At 37.6% G+C, this 16,850-nt stretch overlaps 2 protein-coding genes across 2 annotated transcripts; one reads left to right on the top strand and one right to left on the bottom strand.

The window, feature by feature from the left end:
* The first annotated feature begins 34 nt into the window (after positions 1 to 34).
* rbm12ba (RNA binding motif protein 12Ba) lies at positions 35 to 2,726 on the top strand. The gene is made up of 2 exons (XM_079836383.1): positions 35 to 191; positions 386 to 2,726. The coding sequence occupies exon 2, from the start codon at positions 416 to 418 to the stop codon at positions 1,985 to 1,987; it is 1,572 nt and encodes a 523-aa protein (XP_079692509.1). The 5' UTR covers positions 35 to 191; positions 386 to 415; the 3' UTR covers positions 1,988 to 2,726.
* Positions 2,727 to 3,722: 996 nt separating this feature from the next.
* On the bottom strand, positions 3,723 to 16,770 carry LOC307138197 (uncharacterized protein). The gene is made up of 13 exons (XM_079836384.1): positions 16,681 to 16,770; positions 16,353 to 16,401; positions 12,059 to 12,089; positions 11,118 to 11,198; positions 10,114 to 10,253; positions 9,861 to 9,986; positions 9,737 to 9,782; positions 7,421 to 7,492; positions 7,220 to 7,318; positions 6,912 to 7,129; positions 6,703 to 6,807; positions 5,763 to 5,853; positions 3,723 to 4,080 (listed from the first exon to the last, which is right to left on the bottom strand). Exons 2-13 carry the CDS (start codon positions 16,398 to 16,400, stop codon positions 4,058 to 4,060), a joined length of 1,080 nt encoding a protein of 359 aa, XP_079692510.1. The 5' UTR covers position 16,401; positions 16,681 to 16,770; the 3' UTR covers positions 3,723 to 4,057.
* Between the last annotated feature and the right edge of the window lie 80 nt (positions 16,771 to 16,850).

The following is a 16,850-nucleotide window of genomic DNA, read 5'->3' as shown; positions in this document are numbered from 1 at the left end:
TCAGAAAGCGTGTTGCGTGCGCGCTGCCGTGCTCGTCTTAAAAAAGTCTCGAAAGGAAGTTGAGCGGTTACCCACCACCGGACGCGTGCGCTTTGCTGTGCAGGTTACCGCGTGGTTTCTCTGACAGAAAAAGTTTTGTGCAGGGAACAATTTATATCGAAGTTTATGTTTTAGAGAACAACAAACAAACGGTAAGTAAGGGTCTGAGGACATATTTTCGAATGTTTAGCTGGAAGTGGGTTTTCCGATGTGAATTTTGTTGTGCCCTCTTTGAAAGTTTTAAACAAAAAGGAGAAAACTTGTTTGTACATGATTTGTGGATTTTTTTTCGTGTTGTTCGAGAAACGTATTTAAAAAGTTTGCTTTTTGCCTTTTTTTTAAACAGATCTCAGTGGTTTGCAAGAAGAATTTGATCATGACAGTAGTGGTTCTGCGTTTGCAAGGTCTAAACACAGAGGCAGGATCTGAAGATATTCGCAGATTTTTCCATGGCTTGCACATACCTGAGGGCGGTGTTCATATCATCGGTGGTGAGATGGGTGAAGCTTTCATTATTTTTAAAACAGAGAGAGAAGGCCAACTAGCCATGCGCTACTCTGGAAAACTCCTCAGAGGCTCCTCTATTTCATTACATATCAGCAGTCTGGCTGAATTGAAGAGAAAAATGGAGTCAAGATTGAGGAAACCAAAGTCCAAAGTAGAGACTAAAATAGTACCATCATCGCCATCTGACACCAATGCAGCTCTTTTGCTTAGTCTTATGGCTGCCATTCACGGACCCCATTCAGACAACAAAGTGAATAGCCAAAGTCCGGCTCACCAAACGCCTGAAGATGTCAACCAAAACGTTCCAAAAACACACAACCATTCCACAACTGACAACCAAACAAATACAGATGCCCAGCATAGTCTTACTTATGACTTGGCATCTAAGGAGCAGAAAAGCAGTGGAGAAAACCTCAATACCTGCAAGCCAGGCTACGTTCGGCTTTATGGATTTCCTGATTCTGTGGCCAAACAAGAGATCTACCAGTTCCTACGGGGACTCCCAGTGTTGGAGGTCATTACGAAAGTTCGACTGCAACTGGGCTGGTGCTGTCTGGCGAAGCTGGCTAGTTTTGCAGATGCCGAGGAAGGGCTGAAATACAGCCACAGAAAATTCAAAGAATTCAATGTTGAGGTCAGACTTGCCCATGAGAAGATGTGGACCGATGCCGTGGAGGAGTCGAAAATTTGCACGCAAAACATCAAACCTAACACCTCCCCAGAGCAAAAGGGGAACCTCAACACGGATAGAAATTCAATTAGAGGTTTCTTAACCAAAAGATGTGCAGACGAACAGCCCTCAGCAGGATCTCCTAAAAAATTCTGCCGAAACTTTCCAACTTTCCCTCAAAATGAACATTGTGTTATTGTCAATAATCTTTCAAGGAATATAACCAAGACTGAGATCAAGAACATTTTCGGCTGTCATGCAATCCCAAACCATAAAATAAAACATTTATTAAACAAGTGGGGTGAAAGGACAAGCACTGCGTTCATTACCTTTGAGCATGTAGAAGCCCACACCTCAGCTCTGAACATGAATGGCACGACTGTTGGCTTAAAAGACATTGAAGTGTCATCCATTACTAAAGAAGAAATGTTCGCGATACTCAGCAGAAACAGATGTACTAAAGCCTGGAGGCCACAGCCTTATAAAAATACACATTTAACCATGTCGTGTATATATGCACGCAATTTTCCGGCAGATATCAGGAAACAAGAGGTGAGAGATTTTTTCCTGCGCTTTGACATCTGCGAGAATGCAATCGTATTGCTTGTGGACAGCCAGGGCAATGGCGTTGGGGAAGCCATCGTGCAGTTCGGATGTGAGGTTATCGCCAGACAAGCCCAGAGTCTTCATGGCAAGTATTTCATGGGAGCAAAAATTCTGCTCACTTGCATCACACGTCAACAGATGGAGAAGATACTTGGCACATGTTGAACAACTGTCAGATGAGAGATGTTTTCAGCACCTTCAGACACCAGCTGTGGTGTGAAATCCAAGTGAATGAGGACTACTAATTAATTTGAAGTTTAAGAACAAGCTTTCTCGTGCCAAATGCTGTAATAAGCTGTGCATTAAGAAATTTGGCAAGCAATGTGCTCAAGCAATATTACGTGTACAACAATTGAAGATGCCCAGTGAAGAAGAGTAACACATGGAAGGAGCATACTAAAAAAAAAAAAAAAAAGAAGACCTTAATATTTGTTTTCATACAATGGTTGCCAAACTATTAAGGACTACTCCAAGTGAATAATGGCACATTTAAAACTCTTGCACTTTTTTCTCCTCATTTGTTGCTGCTGAACACACAGCTTACTGGCTTCAATTAAAAACAGATATATCACAGACATCTTGTCTTGCATATTAAAATTAAATTTGAGTTATTCAGTTAGACTGTATTTTACGTTCATCAGAAATATGTTACAAACGATGTTCTGACCATGTCTGTATGGTAGCCAGTATTTTGATTTGCCATTTTTTTTTCTTTTTTACATGTATACATTCCTATTTCTAAACTAAAACAACCACTTTGAGTTGTTTCTGATGTCTTCGTGACTTGATACATTTGCTTTGTTGTTATATTGCAATTAAATTTGATTGAAATGTCACATGCAATTTCAGTGATCATTTTTCAGTCTTTGGCAATAAAGAAGCATTCATTTGCGATCTAAAATGCACATCAAAGACTGTTTATGAAACGAGTATGATCAACTGCAACACACCATGCCTTTTATATGGCTGAAAATGATTAAAGCTTACCAAGAGCCCTCAAGGCTGAGACTGAACACTGCATTAATGGTACAATGATGCAGCTTCATACATACAACGCCATTTGCGCAATGGACTACATAAACGGAAAATGAGATGAGAATCAATGAAAAGTGGTCTACATAAATATCTAAGAATAATTAAAAATAAAACATTGAGGGCGTTTTTTTTTTTTGATCAAGCGTTTGATCAGTATCGCTGTGTTCCATTAATGCAACCTACCACATTTCCCAGTTTAAGCTACGGATATTAACAATACACTACCAATAAATGGAGCAATTAGCACCATTGGTGCTGGGACCCTAATGAAGATATTGAATTCCACGGGTGAGCAGTTATATACAAGAACATGAAGATGCTAAAACTGATGGAGATGTGAAAGACAAAAATCTTAATATTTAGTATGAAGTGCATGAAAACATGTGAGGATTACAATGTCAGAGACGTGGAGTCGAGTTATTTTAAACCACAGGAATGTAGTGTAATGTATACAATGTAGCATATGTTCTTCCATGAGAGGCTATGGAATATGTTGACATATACAAGTACTCTCTATAAGGAAGGAGGACTGTGTACATCTATTTTTATCATGAACATCATGTTTACCACCTTGTATGGATGCAAGTTCCTTTGGTCAGCATATAAATGGCCTAACCTTGGGAATGGACTGGGCATGAAGACATCTCTCCAGTAAATTGTCTCTCTCCTATGTCTTGGCAATTATTAATAATGAGATCTCTTGGCAAAATAACTGGTGTTCGGTTCCATGATTCAAATAAGATCTTAATTTCAAGTATACAAGATGCTTTAAATCAAGACTATGGGACAACCTGATCGAAGTGAGGATGTCTTCAAGGGATATATAGGAACTGCATCCACAAATCATACAAAAGGAACAATAAGATTCTTTAAGGAACTATGACTTTATTTTACAATTATGACAACAGACCTTTAGAACAAGATGTCACATTGTTTGAAGATTTCACTGACTTCGCTTAAAGACTCACTAAAAATGGATGCGATTATAAATAACTGCACACAAATATGTTTCCACTCTCATGTCGGAGCGAGAAAGAAAGAAATTAAACATTTAAAATAAATCCACCTATTTATACAGTGTAAAAACAAAACAGCCTAAAAGTCAAGAAAAAAAAAAAGGTTTGGTCATGAACAAAGTGAAGAAAGCCTTGTCAAAAGCAGGCTGCATCCAGGTCTTGATTACATCCATCAGATGAGGGTTCACTTGTAGAATCTTGATGGGCCTGTGAAGGTAGAGCAGTCTGAGTGAAAACGAACTATGCATTTATAAATCACATGCTATTGCTTGCTTATTTCTGCTCAGTATCTGCATCTCTATTTATAGCGGAGTAGGGTTGAAACAGTAACGGTATGCATCATGATACTGGAAATTCCACACAATGTTTTACATAACCATGTAATAATTAGGGCTGTGACGGTGGCAGTTTTTTTACCACTACTGTGGTAATCGAAAACAAACGAGGCTCAAACATCCATTTAAGCATTCGTGTTTATTTTAGTAGCTACTACCGTCAGTGAAACAACATACTACAGCCTGTAAAACATTTAAATAAATATCAGTAAATATGTAAAAAAAAAAAAATGTAATATAAATAATATAAGAAAGTTAAATATTAGTTATAAAATATTTGTTTTATATTTCCCCACAGGTGCGTGCCGCTTTGCGCTGAAAGCCGAGCAGGAAAGAGAGCATCGCTTTTCTAATATCTTCAGGTTCTCCTAATGTTCCAAAACTAGATTAGAAAATGGATTGTAGTAAAAGGTGTGAGGAGCGAATTTATCTTCCGCAAGGTCAAGAACTTTAGGCTGTTTGATTATGCGCTGCGAGAGAAAGCAAAACTAAAAATCTCTGGCGTGTATGAAATGCGCTATACACAAACTTGACGCACCTAAAGTCTAATAACAAACACAAACTGTGTTAAATAGATTTTGAAATCAAATGCATCCGCCCTACACCGTTTTCTACTTTACCACAGTAAATGATGGGAATGTACTACATACACTTAAAAGCAAACAAATGGAGAAACGTTTATAATCCCCTGTGAGAGACGAAAATTTAGATTTGGGAAGAGATTCAATGTCCAGTAGAATAAAATGGAGCCTATAGTTAAATTTGTGGAAAGTTGGGTGACCAGTTCGCAAAACGCAAAGCTCAAATTTGGCTCACCTCACAAAGCCTACCTCTCTTGATCGGCATGAATCCATATATTGTATTTCCAAGTAACATTTAAATCGCGAACCTATTATTTATTTTGTAAATAAAGCTTTGTGCTTCACTCGTGTCATAATATTCATGTAAAACAGCCTTCACATACAAAAAAAAAAAGAAGAAAAAAAAAAACGTGTTTTGGCCGACCACCGCCAGTGCTACTCAGCCACCGCGGTGGTGTGGTTGTCAGGTTTACCGGCACAGCCCTAGTAATAATGCCTAATGCGTAATAATGTTTTTTTTTAGTGTTCCAGTGAAGTAAATACTTCACAAATGAAAGCTACTCGTTTTATTTGGAATGTGGACGCAAACCATTTCCTAGCAAAAGTAGAGCGTGTAAATTAATGAAAAAGCATAAAGCCTTGTGCACACCGGGACTATTATCGCGCAGCGTTTTGAGACGTTTTTGTGTTTGTACCCAGGCGATTTTCACTTCATGACAGTAGATGGTGCTTTTGATTTGGTCTGCAATTCCTCCCCATAACAACTCTGTTGGCGTTTGTCAAAGTTAATGGTGTTCAGACCCCAGCAGCTCTACATTCATCTTGCCTTGTTGCATCTTCTTTGTCTACTTCATCATCATCATCATCTTCTTCTTCTTAGGTATCAATGTGTGCGCTTTGTGCTCGAGCGTCACCCAGTCTTTTTTGTTGCCCAACAAATTTGATGTTTGAACAAGCCTTAAATGTGCAATACCTGGCATGCCGCTGGAGAATCTGTCATTAGAACTGTTTGGAGGACATGAGGATGAGTAATTCATGGAGGCCAGGGGCTTCAGACTTGGCACCTGAAAAACAATTCAAATTCTGACTTTAACACAGATGTGAGAACAAATTTTTCAGAGACAAAGCTAATCATGTGAAAGATGACTTGTTGCCTTCCTTTAGATCATCTTGTTCATCCTACTCCACATGTTTTTTTGACACAATTTTTATTTAGATTGGTTTAGAAAGGTTACAAAGACAATGGTAGATTTACAAAAGCATGTCTCAAGATGGGGGAAGAAGAAAAAACATTACAAGGCTGTAATTTTAGCTTGAATGAGGAAGCGAAAATAAGTGATTTCTGTTAGTAGTCTTCTCTTCTTTCTCTTTAATTATTGCTTTCCAAACATCATTGTAATTAGTGTGAGAATTTGTGTCTATCCTTCATTAGCATTTTATTTAGGTATATGCTTACTTTGCACTAATATATTTTTATACAAACTAATAAAAAAAAAACCCAGGTAAAACTGGTTTGAGATCACTGAAGACAAAAGGAAATGAAGCACACAGTCACCACATCCTGTTCACAAAATTTTTTTTATCAAATCTGCAACTGGTTTCATGACTCATCTGAAGTTTGAAGTTTGCACCAACATCAACAAATATAAAACTGCTGTGTGCTTCTTAAATCACCCAGATAGACAGTTTTTAAATTTGCACACTGGAAGTACTGGACTAAATTGTATATCGTCTCTTTGATGAATCATCTGTAGTAATGTGTACAACCTTATCTGGGACAACTGAGATTCTGGTTTGAACAACCAAAGTTGTTTGTCATAGTGAATCTGCGATTTTTAAAGTTCCAATTAAATTCCTGAAGAATTTAAGAACAACAAGTAGAAGAAGATTATAATAAGTATGGAAGTCTTTACCGATGAAATGCTTCTGAGGCGGTACTCCATTAGAACATCGGTCAGCTTCTGTGTGACCTTTAAGACAATCTGAGCATCGTCCTCGTTCTCAATACGAAAAGAGTCCTAATAATAAACAAGAAACACAAAGTTTATTAACTCCAAACAGATGATGACGTAAACAAATTAAGCGCTTCAACAAACACATTATATCCAAAAGAAAGCCCTACCAGATATTTGAGTAGTGTTGCAGGGAGGCTATTGCTCTCTGGGCCTTTAGGGCCATGTCCCATCAATCGGTCCCCGCTGCTGTTCATAGACATATCATTAGGGAAAGGTCTGCCCATACCATCATTACGCTGGCCGGGTCCAAAACCATCAGGGCCCATTCCCATGGGTCCATCGGCAGGGAAACGATGCATGTCCTCTTGTTCCATCATCCCCCTGTCTGGTCCAGACATGCCGTTACCATAGCGCCCTGGGCTAGTGAAAACTTCCATATCAGAATAACCTCTCCTCATAGGAGGATCGTTCATACCTCCACGCATGCCAGGGGGGAAATCAGACATCATGCCACCCCGGGGTGGAAAATCCCCCGTGTACATAGGATCTTGAAAGGAACCTCCATATGGACCACCTGAGAATGTGAGGAAAAGATCAGGCTACTACACTTATGGCTATTGTTCTCTACATAATTTGCTTTAATCATCACAAACAAACACTCTGGTGAGACACTAACCTTGTTTGAACCCTCTGGGAGGAGGACCAAGAATACCAGTTTCTGTAAACCCTAGATTGGGTTGTGCGGACTCTAAGAAAAACAAACATTGGGATAAATAACTGGATGGCATATGCATAGAATTCATCAGTATCTCTAAATACAAAAATATGGTTAGACAATAACATGAAAATGCATCCAACAACTATCGGCTGATAACCATGCACAAGCACAAGATATTTCCTCTTTCTTAATTTCCCAGTTAAATGGGTCATGAGGTTTCCTGCTTCTAAATCACGACTATTTTGAGTGCATGTGTGATGCAACTGGAGGTAAGGGAGGCTAAGAGGGAAGTGATATTGGGATTGTGCCAGATGATCTTACTGTGCGTTCACAAAGTGGCCGGAAGTCATTCATTTTCAATGGGAGCCGGTGGCGAGCTCCGGCGAGAGCGGCGCGTCGAGGACGATTTGGATGTTGAGGAGAGTTGAATCAGGTCAACTTTATGCTAATGAGCTATGACACGGTTCGGCGGCAACCAGGCGGAATGTAGAAGTGCTCCGCTTGAGAGGATTCCAGAGAACGCAGTGCTGTAAACTTAGGTTCCAACCACTTTAGTTCCCAAGCAAAATGGAGAAGATTGATCATTGCTGTGGCGGGTTTGATAAGAAGGCGCGCAACACTATTTATAAGCAACATTTTCGCTCTAGAATGCTTGTTTTTCAGTGGGAATACAATTAATTTGTTCAAAACAACACCAATTTGACCAATTGCATTAATGCTGCACTTCAACCAAGTTATTGTAATGTAGGCTGCACACAAAATAATGTTAATTAAAGACAGAGGCTAGCAAACGTCTCCTATAAACTGCATGTTGAAATTAGATTAGCACTTAACCATGAACACAAAAGCCACACCACACAAATGGCTTTTAATTGGTTTATTTCGTTAGCAAACATGTAACTATAATTGTTAAGTTCTTTACATCAATCTGTTCTTTTTTTACCTTCACATTTAAATGATTTCATGAGGTTAACTTATACGGTTATAGTATACCCTACTTGTAATCAGTCAGCACAAATGCCGATCAACATGATTGTTTGCTCTGGCCCCTTTAAATAAAGACAAAGCATTCGAGCTATGTCAGAGCGTCCACAAATCTTTCTACAGCGTCGTTGGCAGGGCGGCCAGAGCGAATTGACGCTCTCCGCGGCGGCGGTGTGAACGCACATTAAGAATATCTTCACAAATTAGACAAAGACCAAAAATCTGCATAGATATGGACAAGAAATAAAATTATTCTGTTACAATATCCGTTTATTTTTCTACTACTAATTAAATTCCTTGTGAGAAACACTGACTTGTCTCTTGACTACCAGTCCTCTGCAGACACAAAAATCCCTCTAGATTCATTAACTACTTTTAGATAAGTTGTTCATGAACAATTCACATGTTCAGTTTTCAAATGTCTGTACATTTTTAGTATAGTTTAAAACAAATGTTAACAAAATTGCTAGAATTAAACACTGAACATTTCATTATATGTTAGGGTTAACTGGGACATCTAAACTAAGTCCAGGACAAAGCTGGAAACATTTTGAGTTGCTTCTAGGTGCTGGAATGTCAATGGTACTGAACAGCCTCTGGAGTGCAGAGGAATAGGAACAAATACCAGTTTAAGCCAGTTTGCTTTTTATCTAGATTGGGAAAATATACAATAATAATATAATATGTATCTGCCTAGTACCAGAGGGGTTTGAATAGCAAAGATGAGGACTGAACCAATCATAAAGACATCTTGCTAATATAAAGCATTCTTTTCATGTCTCTGTGTGATTTTCTGGTGGTTGTGTTGCTCTGCAGCATCTGCATTGACTCCAAATTGGGGATTAATCATTTACTTTATTCTTTATGAAGTGTCTTCTGAGAATGGTATGTCATCCAACCAGACTGAATAAGGGTCAGTCTATAACAGGTGACCGGGATACCCCAAGTACAGTCTAGGAAATTTCTAAAACAGCAACCGGCTTTAATTCCATAAAGGCTGGAATACACTATATGACTTTTGCCCTGATTTACAGTCTGGACAAGTTGACACTAGATTTGAGCTGACAGATTTCACAGGAAATCGTGTAGTGCATGATGGTCACAGACTCATTCAAAGTTTGATTCCATCCAGTTGGAGGATATCAAACATGTTGTTGTAGTAGTGTATTTTTAGACTTAAGATTACGTCTTTCCAAGTGAAACAGGATATTCAATGAGAAAAACTATAGGGTTGGATTTTATTCGTGGGTAATGGATATATAATGGTGTATGACAAGACAACAGACTTACTCATGCCCCGAAACGCCATAACGTCACATGGCTCCTTAATCACCATCTGGTAGGAGAAAAACTAATTAAAAAGGTCTTACTTGTGTAAGACTCAAAATCTTTACAGCATATCAGCATCTTTCACCTTAATTTGACCTCTTCCCTCAGCTTTTTCCACTTCGGCAGCAGCAGTTTTAATGGCTTTCCTGATGGATGGATCTTTAAGAGCATCCTCTTCCTCATAAGGAACCTTGTCTTTATAGTTCTGTTTCTGTTTTCCAAAATATTATATTAATTATTAATAATAATAATAATAATAATGTGGATGTGTATTAAATCAGAAGCATGGGCAGAGCTAATCTACGATATATATCTGGAAGTCATTGTGAAGATCATACCATGTATCTGAAGCTGTGCTTCCAGCCGCTGATGTGAATAGCCATTTCATTCTGCAGCTGCTGAAGTGCACACAGTTTACACTGGTAATGAGGAGGAGCTGACTTAGATGGGCTTCGATATTCCCATATGTACTGCAGACCTATAAACACAAAGCACATATGTACATTCAATCATAAGATTACTCCATTTAAAGTAGGGCTGCGCAATTAACCCAAAATTGCACTTCAAAAAAATGTGCCATTACGAAGTGACTAAGGCTGCGATTATGTTTTTTTTATGTGCAGCTTGTCAGTAGTAAACACTGCTCCAACTGAAAGCACTGCGAGGTTGAGGCGCTTATAACGTGCTTTTGAAAAAGCAACACGCGTCAAACATCTTTCCAAATATGAGAAGTATTTATGAACCTCTTGTCCAACAAAAGACAGCATTTAAAAACATGATTTTACTCCAGACTCACTTCATGACGACAGTTGAGCATCCTTCTTTGAGATGTGGCTTCTTACACAGAATGAGGCACACAACATATTTCATAGTATTCTGTACAGTGATAAAGGCTATGTCGATTAACATTGAAGTATAAATATACTTTATCATCATGAAAATACCAGAGAAGGCTTGAAGAACTCGGATAAACCATTTAATTGTCGTAGTCGTGTGTTTATTAGTCATGTTTAATCAAATCTTCAGTTTATTCAGCGGTAATAGTATGATGCCCATAGGGATTTCCTGGAAGGACTTGTTATTGTACTTCTGCAGAGCATATTTCGAGTTTCCGCACAAGAGTGCCCTCTGGCTTTCAGATGGAGCAGCATTTACTATTGATCACCAAGCTGTGCTTCACCGACAAGCGGCTCATTTTCAAATTCATCGAAATTAAATCACATGCGATTTAATTTCGATGATTCATGCAGCCCTAATTTATATTTAGGATTCAGTCCAGCTATACTATTAATATAATAACTAATTTATACAATAACAAAAGAAAATATACTTCATTACTCACCAATAACAGTGTCGGTGACTGATTTGAGCCGTTTGTTCAGGGTGGGGACGGTCTGGATGGACCCATTCTTGGCGGTGAAGACTGACGAAACACACATGAATTAGTAAAATCAAATAGCACATGGGCAGGAATTTTGAACCAGGACTTAAAAGCACATGACAGTGCACCCACCCTACTGAAACCGTACTAAGTGGTTACTGAATCTGAAAAACAAAACTAGCTGAGTACTTAAAGCACTCGTTCATCAGTTACCACCAGGCCTACATATAGGCAACAGTCACAGTTGATGGAAAATTGTGGTCAGAAAAGTGAGCCACAACTCTGCACTTAAACGCTGAACAACATATAAAAACAACAGATTTGAATAAAAAAGCTGCAGGGATGCCCGCTGTATTTCTGGTCACAAGCAAAGTGTGACATCAAAAGCACACCGGTTGAGACCTCAGCCGATCACACTGCAGCAGCGTAACTGTTCTAATTGAGTTCAAGGCAAGTGGCACCTGAAATATAAGGAATTTCCTGTTAACTTTCCTTAGGCAGCTTAATGCACGCTCTAAGCAAGGCGCCACAATCAATATGGTTTTATGACCCTAAGTGGGCATACAGGGATCGAAGGTGGGATACTCCACCTCCTAGCATACTTGGATCTCGACCTGAAGTTACAGCACATGGTGAGAACAGGTCTTGATTTTTCTAATGTTGCTCGAAGGAGCTGGATGTTGATGTTTCTAATGTTGTTCAGCACACCGCAGTTCAAATATGTACACAGTGCATCGCATTGGTTTGAAAAAGGTGCTAGTTTGAGAGCCGTGCTTGTGTGATGTGTTCAGGGTTGAAGCTCCAAAGCTCTGAAACACCCAGAAGTGGCACATGGCAATAACATTACCATGGCCAGGCACAGCTGAAGGGCAGAACTGAAGGGTTCTGAGGGTGGCACTTACCTATGTCACCATTGTAGAGCTGCTGCTTTTTCTGTCACAGGCGACAAATAAAATCGTTGGTGGGGGAGAGAAATAGAGAGGAATTAGAGAGATATATAACAGGTCCGGAGGTGAAGAGCAGAGCTCGCCCTCCTCCTCCGCTTGAATTCTCCGCTCCACTTTAAAAGTAGAGGCTGACAGTCCTTGGACGGGAGGACACAAAGTGTCTCTTTGCCAAAAACTCTCATGCTAGAAGAAATATTGTGTTTTATTCATCTCCCCAAGAATGGGGCTCAATGAGGCAAACAAAGTCTATTCTCACCAAAGCTGCATTAATTGGATATTTTGAAATGATACTGTAATATGAAATTTAAAAAAAATATGTTATTTGTCCCTGTGATGGCGAGGCTGAATATTCAGCAGCCATTATTCCAGTTCAGTTAGATGATCCATCATAAATTATTCTAATAGGCTGATTTGATGCTAAAAAATGTTTTAATTCATATAAAATACATTTAAGCCAATTAAGGATAATGCATGTTTAATACATGTTATGCAATGAATGTGAGATGATCACTTAACTATTTTCCTTTATTAATAGTTAATGCTCACATTGTTATTGAATAATTTCAGTTACAAATGGCATATCCATTAGTGGCAGAGATTAATATCATTTTACTATTAATCTCTTAATTTGAGAGGCGAGGAATGTCACATGTTCATCAAAAAAAGAAAGTCAGGATTCCTCCACCTCTACAACACTATGCCAAACATAGTTGGTCACAGTGAGATCAGTCTTTTTTTCAGTTCATTTTGCTGAAAGTGGTGATTTTAACAGCCGAATGATGATGCTAGCTAGTATACAAAAAAAGGGATTCCTCTTATTAAAACTGTAGCACCATCAAACAGGCAATTTTTCATCACCGTGTCAGTAGGGTTGGGTATCGTTTGGGTTTTTTACGATACCGATACTTTTAAAACGTTACCGGTGCCTGAACCGATACTTGTTTTTTTTTTTTTAAGAGCCACAAAACAAGGTGGATGAGATTAAAGAATGGCTTATTTAAAAAAAAACATTTATTATTTAAATTGAACAATTTATTAAAAGTTTAAAGTATACTTAAATATATAAATACAAAACACATTCACAGTAAAACCTAAGCCACCTAACCCAACTACAATAGGCCTTATTCAACACTAAATAACAGTTACAGTACTAATAAAAGCGAAGTAGTCGGTATTCTTGGTATCCTACTAACCAGCTTCAAGGTTCAGGTTTATTTTGAAATATGACCATATTCTCTGGCTAAACTATAGAGTTACTATATAATGTGTATCTGATGTGAATAAAACACATAGCAGGGCTCCAGACTAACTTTTTTCACTAGGAGCACAATGGCCCCCAACTGAAAATTTTAGGGGCACAACCAGAAATTTTAGGGGCGCACATCGTAAATCAACATGGTAACCAAATCTACTAATATCCACTTTATTACTAATAGGTATCGGTATCGTTAAGGTTTTAATGGTATTACTACTCCTACCGATACTGCTTATCGATCCGGTACTTTTAACAGTATTCTTACCGGTTCTTTTTATTATACTTTATTTTATTTTTATTATATATATATATATATATATATATATATATATATATATATATATATATATATATATATATATATATATATATATATATATATATATATATATATATATATATATATATATATATATATATATATATATATATATATATATATATATATATATATATATATATATATATATATATATATATATATATATAAAAAACATAATTAAGAACATAATTAACATGGCTTTATAATCTGAAAAGTAAAAAATCTATAGCAAAAGAAACCGCAAAGTTTGAACAAAAATATAAAACATCTATTTGTAAATGGACCAGTGTGCAGTCATTCGGAAGGTCTGCTAACATTAATATTACAGTAAAGAACAAACCTACAAAGAAATCTAATAAAGTAATGAAATGTAAAATAACACTGCATAGTTTTCACTGTATAAATTGATAGATTAATGCTTATAAAAGCTAAAGTTATTAATTCAAGAGATGTGAATATTTGCCTTTTGTTCGATTCGAATGAATGGCTCAATCATCAGCAGGTTTATTAGACGCTGCCCCTTTAAGACCGATCGAATGTATAACTAATAATATCGTATTCTCCTATTTCTCCAAACTATTTACGCCCATTTAAGATATAAACTGTTAAAATAACTACTCTCCAATCCGGTCATTTTGACACCGGCTATTTGTTGTTTATTTGATGGTTTAGACGCGCACACGAAGCCTAAAATAATATTAAGTGCAAATCGGTCCATTTCGCAGCACACACACATAAGCCGCCTTGAAGTTGGAAACAGCGTCTCTTGCGCGGATTATTGTGCATTTAATAGCTCTTTATTATCAAACACATCCCGCAGTTTAGCAACAGTAGAGACTGCAGTTTACAACAATCACTGAATCTGACGTTTAGGTTTAAGGAGAAATGACAGCAGCTGTGAAGGGAAGGATGAGCTCGACTGAACACGGCTATAGGAATAGTTTTACCCTCATACCATCTTTTTATAATTCTTGGAAGCCAAAATCGAAAATAAAATTAGATTAATATCACAGCACATGCCTAAAGTTTAAGCAGAATAAACTTTTGTTTAGTTCTTGGCCATCGTCACACATTAAAGCGGACTGACGTGTTGTGTTCGCTGTAGCTCCACGTGAGAGCGCTCGCTTTTTCTCTCTCCTGGATTGCGAATGGCAAAAATGCATCACGGACAAATGGTTTAATATAATCTCATATAGAAACGGCTGGCAAAGATAGAATTTGCCAGACATAACGTCTATCAATTATAATTAGTAAGTGTATTTTCTTAATTTCTCCAGTACCGACAGCAGGCAAATTTACTGGTTGCACATGTGCGACTGGATGTAAAATTCAGTCGCACACTCTCAAATTTTAGTCGCAAAATGCGACCATTTAGTCGCACTCTGGAGCCCTGCATAGACAAATTATAACTGTCTGAAAGGATTGTTATTGCCGCTTCCATAAACATCAGTGTGTATTTTTTGCTAGTACTTAATGTCTGAAACCTAAAATAAACATGATGTGGTTGAAAACACTGAAAAGTTGTGATGTGTGACGAGTGCACTGTCTCTGGCTCAGCGCCAGCCGAAATGAGGAATTTAAATCTGTGTTCTGATTCGGTCCGGTTACATACCGGCTTTCGGTACCCAACTAACCCTACGTGTCAGGCTGAGCTTCATGACAACAGGTGAGTTGGTGAAATCATTCAAGCACTAACTATATCAAATCAAATAAAAACGGTTTTGAGTAGTGCACAAATTACCAAAATGAATTATACTCTCTATATTGAAATTAAGCCTTACTTTACGCCGGATATCTAACAATTTTTGCCATATTTGGTCACCTCTGGAATTTTCTTTACCATAGCGATTGTTTTTACTTCTTTATTCTTGTTTATTTTGCTGCTATTACCCTTCACTCGACCTTTGATCTATCAGTTGATGGAAGATTGTATGATGGATGACTGTGTATACTACCATGAGACACCTTACAATGGTTATGTTATTGTCTACTTTGAGATCTATATATATCTATATCTATCTATCTATCTATCTATCTATCTATCTATCTAGAGATAGATAGATAGATAGATAGATAGATAGATAGATAGATAGATAGATAGATAGATAGATAGATAGATAGATAGATAGATAGAGCGAGAGAGCGAGAGAGAGAGCGAGCGAGCGAGCGATAGATAGATAGATAGATAGATAGATAGATAGAGAGATTAGCCTTACTTTAAACTAACGTTTTTATTTAATCTAACCCAAATTAACTGACTACGCACAAGGTAGTTGGACCAGATTCTTGCGTACTCCTCTTAAAATTGTCAGTTGTGGTACTGAAGCGAGACAAAGTGAATACAATATTTTAAAGTCGCAATACAACGGAAGAAACAGATATTTGGCAAGGTGATTTCAAGAAAAAATTAAATTTATATTTTAGTGGATGAATTTGTTTGTTTAAAAAAACATGCATGACTGAATGACTCGTTTGCAATGAGATCAATAACATGCATTTATAGATACATTTAAATGTAATAGAAGGGCCAACTTATAATTAATATTTGAATTAACTAACTTAGCGTTCTAAACGGCTAAGTAGGTCTGTAAATGGTCTAGAACCACACGATAGGGTAAGGATAACGCTGATGGAGTGGATCTGATGTGATATGGTGCACTATTAGAGCTCACCTTCCCACCGGACCTGCTCCTCTTATTAGGATTTGGTCGTGCGTCCATGCTGTAAAAGACAAATTGCCACACATTACATTATTTTCATTATTGCTGTAATTATAAAACATTGAAATGGAGATTGGAATAACTCATTTTATAACTAATATACACGGTCATTATCTTTCGGCTGTTAGCGAAAATAAACAATGGCGGCGCGTAACAAAAATCAGGCGATTTCACGCTGCATCATGCGCAGCTACATTTAAACTCGCTGTAACATGAAGGGCGATTACTGCACAGAACAGTCACTACAATGTATCTCTTTAATGCTATATTAAACTATTACCTGTTCAGCCTTGCTTTACTAACCTTGTGCTTAGCAAAAGCTTGTATGATTTTGAAAATGAGAAGAAGGTGAGGAACCGGACTGAAATAACGCAACAAAGACCCTCGTCCGTTTCCCGTCTCTTTACAAAATAAAACTTCTCGATATCGATCGTTATAACGCAATTCTGA

Source organism: Gobio gobio (assembly GCF_949357685.1).
Source record: "Gobio gobio genome assembly, chromosome: 15".
In the NCBI taxonomy this organism is placed as follows: Eukaryota; Metazoa; Chordata; class Actinopteri; order Cypriniformes; family Gobionidae; genus Gobio; species Gobio gobio.
This window is presented reverse-complemented; position numbering and strand designations above follow the sequence as displayed.

Coding starts and splice junctions, on each gene's coding strand:
- rbm12ba (XM_079836383.1), top strand. CDS start 416: ATGACAGTAGTGGTTCTGCGTTTGCAAGGTCTAAACACAGAGGCAGGA.
- LOC307138197 (XM_079836384.1), bottom strand. CDS start 16,400: ATGGACGCACGACCAAATCCTAATAAGAGGAGCAGGTCCGGTGGGAAG. Junction 9,783..9,860: donor AGGGAAGAGGTCAAATTAAG/GTGAAAGATGCT, acceptor TTCTCCTACCAG/ATGGTGATTAAGGAGCCATG. Junction 6,808..6,911: donor CAACACTACTCAAATATCTG/GTAGGGCTTTCT, acceptor GTTTATTATTAG/GACTCTTTTCGTATTGAGAA.